General features: G+C 52.7%; 1 protein-coding gene across 1 annotated transcript; it reads left to right on the top strand.

The window, feature by feature from the left end:
* Positions 1-1285: 1285 nt before the first annotated feature.
* Positions 1286-5634, top strand: LOC136436071 (betaine--homocysteine S-methyltransferase 1-like). Its single transcript, XM_066429780.1, has 6 exons — positions 1286-1531; positions 2369-2563; positions 2997-3108; positions 3888-4066; positions 4477-4555; positions 5144-5634. The coding sequence occupies exons 1-6, from the start codon at positions 1301-1303 to the stop codon at positions 5413-5415; spliced, it is 1068 nt and encodes a 355-aa protein (XP_066285877.1). The 5' UTR covers positions 1286-1300; the 3' UTR covers positions 5416-5634.

The raw sequence follows: 5634 nt of genomic DNA, 5'->3' as shown, positions 1-5634 counted from the left end.
CGTGCACGTATCTGCTCACCTACCTGCAACCCTACAAGACTCCTACAAAACTAACGTGTACCACATTACATTGTGTAGGACTGCTCACCCGCCTGCAACCCTACAGGACTCCTACAAAACTAACGTGTACCACACTACATTGTGTAGGGCTGCTCGCCTGTCTGCAGGCCGAGGAGACCGTGATCTGTGCCGGCGGGTACCTGCAGGCCTAACATTACGTGCCCACACAACTAACATGTTCCACCCTCCCTTTGTAGGTCTGCTACATAACTAACGTGTTCCACCCTCCCTCTGTAGGTCTGCTACACAACTAACGTGTTCCACCCTCCCTTTGTAGGTCTGCTACGAAACTAACATGTACCGCCCCTCCCTCTGTAGGACTGCTAGCCCGACTGCAGGCCGGGAAGACCGTGATCTGTGCCGGCCGGTTCCTGCTGGAGTTCGAGCGGCGGGGACACCTGCAAACCTACAGGTCTTACATGCCTACAGAACCTACATACTAAGTAACTATCATGTACCACCCCTCCCCCTGTAGGACTGCTAGCCCGACTGCAGGCGGGGGAGACCGTGATCTGTGCCGGCGGCTACCAGCAGGCCTAACATTACGTGCCCACACAACTAACATGTACCACCCTCCCTCTGTAGGTCTGCTACATAACTAACATGTACCACCCTCCCTCTGTAGGTCTGCTACATAACTAACATGTACCGCCCGTCCTCTGTAGGGCTGCTACATAACTAACATGTACCGCCCGTCCTCTGTAGGGCTGCTACATAACTAACGTGTTCCACCCTCCCTCTGTAGGTCTGCTACACAACTAACGTGTTCCACCCTCCCTTTGTAGGTCTGCTACGAAACTAACGTGTTCCACCCTCCCTTTGTAGGACTGCTAGCCCGACTGCAGGCCGGGAAGACCGTAATCTGTGCCGGCGGGTACCTGCTGGAGTTCGAGCGGCGGGGATACCTGCAGGCCTACATTACATGCCTACAGAACCTACATACTAAGTTACTAACATGTACCGCCCCGCCCTCTGTAGGACTGCTAGCCCGACTGCAGGCAGGGGAGACCGTGATCTGTGCGGGCGGGTATCTGCTGGAGTTTGAGCGGCAGGGGTTCCTGCAGGCCTACAGAACTTACATGCCTACAGAACCTACATACTAAGTAACTAACATGTACCGCCCCTCCCCCTGTAGGACTGCTCGCCCGACTGCAGGCAGGGGAGACCGTGATCTGTGCCGGCGGGTATCTGCTGGAGTTCGAGCGGCGGGGATACCTGCAATCCTACAGGCCTACATTACATGCCTACAGAACTAACGTGTACCACATTACATTGTGCAGGACTGCTAGCCCGACTGCAGGCGGGGGAAACCGTGATCTGTGCGGGCGGGTATCTGCTGGAGTTCGAGCGGCGGGGATTCCTGCAGGCCGGCACCTTCGTGCCCGAGATCGTCATAGAACATCCCGACAAAGTGGAGGCTCTGCATAGGGAGTTCGTGCACGCCGGTAGCGACGTGGTGCTGGCACTTACGGTAAGAATGAGGCTCCGCATGGAGAGTTTGTGCAAAGATGTTGTGCTGGCATTGACGGTAAGAGACCAGTCCGCGTCAGAGGGTCAGAGCTGCCCAAATATATTTAATATTTGAGCTCGATTATTTGAAGCTGAGACGCATAACCGTCATTCCTTCCCTTGTGAAGAGAAGTCTTAAAAATGACCTATTGTATTAGGTTTTGATACCACCGTATGATCTCCTTCAGTCAAAATTGACCATGATAAAATCCTAATTGATATCCGCCATATGTACAGCTTTCTTTGCAAAAGAACGGAGACCGTCGGGGTAATTGAGAATCATTGGTTATTGAGGTAATTGGCAGATAATTGATAATTTGAAGTCCTTGAAAGTCACTGAGAGATCACGGAAAGCCTTGGAGATCACTGAGTGCTGACTTTGTTACGTTTAACGTTCTCTCAGTCAAACAGTCAAATAAATCAAAGTCAAATCAAATCAACGTACTCTCAGCAGTCTCACCTCTAGCTCTGGAGACTCTCCAGTTATAGATCCGATTCACACCGAAAACATGTCTGGACGAACAACAACGGCGTGCGACGAAAACGTAGTACGTCTTCGACGCACGACGTCTTTTTTCTTGGGTGCGAACCAGCCCGCACGTCCCACGGCAGGCATTTTTATGTCTAGTGCGATTTCGTCGTACGCCACCTCCAGATCTCGAGTGAACGTGCGACTGCCCAGGATGGAACAGTGACGCAGTGAAGGTCAGATTTTCTTGTGTGTCAGAAGGAAACTATTGTCGTACGTCAAGAAATTGTCCCAGTGTGAATCGGGTCTAACTATCACCCCCATCCTCAGCACTACTTGCACCGCGAGAAGCTGCGCATCATCGGGCGGGAGGCCGACCTGGAGCGGATCAACCGGACGGCGCTGCGCCTGGCCAGGAAGGTGGCAGACGACACCGGCACGCTCATGGCGGGAAACATCTGCAAACTCAACCTGTTCGACCCCAGCAACCCCGGCTGGAAGGACACGGCCGAGGTCATGTTCAAGGTGAATAAGTGAATGAATGAATGAATGAATGAGTGGGTGAGTGGGTGAGTGAGTGAGTGAGTGAGTGAGTGGGTGAGTGAGTGAGTGGGTGAGTGAGTGGGTGAGTGAGTGAGTTAATGAGTGAGTGAGTGAGTGAGTGAGTGAGTGAGTGAGTGAGTGAGGCACCAGGACTAGGACCATAGGTTTTGCCGTCATGACGGCTCACTCAAACTCTGAAAACAATTGGAGTGGAGTAAATGGTGGGGTAACTCTCGGTGTTTTGACGATTAGCTGACGGCCGGCGTTTACTTGTCGCCGGGTCCTGGGTTGATTTTAACCGCGAATTAAAAAAGTACGGGTGTCCGGCCGGGTTACTCCCGAAAGTGTGGTCCCTTTATCCAACTGTGACCGTAGCATTAGCCGTAAGTCCTTGTTTCCGTCCCTCCCATCACAGGAACAGCTACAGTGGGCCGTGGAGGGCGGGGCGGACTTCGTGGTGGCCGAGTCCTTCTTCGCCTTCGCCGAGGCTATGTTCGCCCTGGAGTGCACCAAGAAGTACGCCGAAGGTGCTGCACATCTAGACTAAGATAAATCATAACGTGTTAGTGATGTAACAAGTGGGGATGTGGTGAACACCTGTACGTTATGGCTGGACAAGAGCTCAATGTACATTAGCTCAGTATCGTTGAGTTAGAAGGTTAATTCCAATTGAGTAAACGCTTTCTTTGTACCATTTCGTATGTGGAGTAAAAAGTTAGCTACATCAGGGCATTGGAACCTACACTGAACCGGGACATAGGGTCAATGGTGGTTGGAAGTCTATAGCCTGCCCCGTCCCGGCGGTCTATGTTTAGCTCACCTGTGGCGTTAAATCCCCGTCCAGGGCACGCCAGCCTTCACTGCACCGGGACAACGGGTCAAAGGTGGTTGGAAGTCTGTAGCGTGCCCCGTCCCGCTGGTCTATGTTTAGCTCACCTGTAGCGTTAATCCTCTGTTCAGGGCACGCCAGCCTTCACTGCACCGGGACAGCGGGTCAAAGGTGGTTGGAAGTCTGTAGCGTGCCCCGTCCCGGTGGTCTAAGTCTTAATAGCTCACCCGTAGGGTTAGATTCCCGATCGGGGCACGTCAGCCTTCACCGCACCGGGACAACGGGTCAAAGGTGGTTGGAAGTCTGTAGCGTGCCCCGTCCTGCTGGTCTATGTTTAGCTCACCCGTAGGGTTAAATTCCCGTTCGGGGCACGCCAGCCTTCACTGCACCGGTATAACGGGTCAAGGGTGGTTTAAAGCCTGTAGCGTGCCCCGTCTGCTTAGCTCACCTGTAGCATTTAACCCCCGTCCTGCCCAGGTCTCCCCGTAGTCGTGACCCTGAACCTGCAGCGCCACTCCGAGCTGATAGATGGCGTTCCTGTCCAGACGGCCCTGCGGGAGCTAGCGGAGGCCGGCGCGGACGTGGTCGGGCTGAACTGCGGCCGGGGCCCGCCCACCATGCTGCCTGTCCTCGAGGAGGCCAAGGATAACATTAAGGTCCGTGTCAATATTGTGTGGTATACTCTTTGGTTGTATGAGTTGAAATATCATTCACAATCATAACAACTTTGTATGCGTGTTGATCACTAGCACGGGCTATCTTCATAGTGCTAGTATATGAAGTACAATATAAATAACGTTATATGTACAGCAACATACAAGATAACTGCATGGCATGTTTTGTTCTTACACGTAACTCATTAGTCACTGTGACGCTGGTTCTCCTCTTCAGACCTCACAGTCTTCATGCCTGAAATATACTAACAAAAATTACAACCAGGCGACAGGAATGAACAGCATCCTTCTTGCATTATTGTAGAATCTATGACACCTTTGACAGTTTTCCTGCAGTTGTAATTTCTGCCGACCTCACACGATGACTCTACCCTACCCCTACCCCTGTGCAGCGCCCCCTGGCTGCAGTACCCGTGCCGTACCGCACTCATGAAGGGGACCCGAACTTCCTCACACTCAAGGACGAAGACGGTGAGTGTACGCAATAAACTATTCATCATCACTTAGCCCCCTTAGTAGAATCTACAAGCCGAGCGTTTGGGGGTCAAAATGTATGATGAGCTTTTTCTGATGGCATGTCAGTCAGTTCCATTGCACTCGGTCTCTCGCTACGAGGCACTAGCCTCTACCAGGCTCCACGGATCGCTAGAACAAAAGTAGAAATTGGCAAAATAGAGTGGATAGTATGCTGGGGGAGTCGCCCGGCCAATAGATTCCAATAGGCGAATCACGGAGCTAGTTCCTTTGTACAAATAATGGGGGGAACAATTTGATACCATTTGTAGATACTGACTCCGCACAGGCTCCGTTGGTCGCCTATTGTCTCTCTCTCCGTAGCCGACTCCCTTAGCATACTAGCATATGGAAAATATATACCTGCGAAAACACAGACAGACCGAAAGCAAGACCTCCCCGTGAATTAGTAGTTTCTTCCATTGACCCCATGACCTGGAATGTCTGTCATGTCTGATATAAAACGACTTGTTCTACCACCTCTGATGTCTACTTCCTGCCACTCCCACATGTGTGACCTCTGCGGTACCGATGTTGTAATTGCAGGTAAGGTCGCCTTCCCTCTGGACCTGGACCCGTGGCTGTGCAGCCGGTCGCAGATCGCCGCCTTCAGCCGCCGGGCGCACGACATCGGGGTCCGCTACATCGGGCTGTGCTGCGGGAACGCCTCGCACTTCACCCGCGCCATGGCCGAGGCGCTGGGCCGCCAGCCGCCCGCCAGCCGCTACACAGCCGACATGAGCAAACACGCGTACTACGGCACCGACCCGACTCTCGTCAACTTCAACACGGAGGAAGTCTGCAAAAACAAGTTCTGAAGCACCGACCCGACTCTCATCAACCTCAACACGGAGGAAGTCTGCAAAAACAAGTTCTGAAGCACCGACCCGACTCTCGTCAACTTCAACACGGAGGAAGTCTGCAAAAACAAGTTCTGATGCACCGACCCGACTCTCATCAACTTCAACACGGAGGAAGTCTGCAAAAACAAGTTCTGAAGCACCGACCCGACTCTCATCAACTTCAACACGGAGGAA

This window comes from Branchiostoma lanceolatum, chromosome 6 (genome assembly GCF_035083965.1).
Source record: "Branchiostoma lanceolatum isolate klBraLanc5 chromosome 6, klBraLanc5.hap2, whole genome shotgun sequence".
Classification (NCBI taxonomy): Eukaryota; Metazoa; Chordata; class Leptocardii; order Amphioxiformes; family Branchiostomatidae; genus Branchiostoma; species Branchiostoma lanceolatum.
The sequence above is the reverse complement of the archived record's forward strand: the minus strand, read 5'-3'. Positions and strand labels throughout refer to the sequence as shown.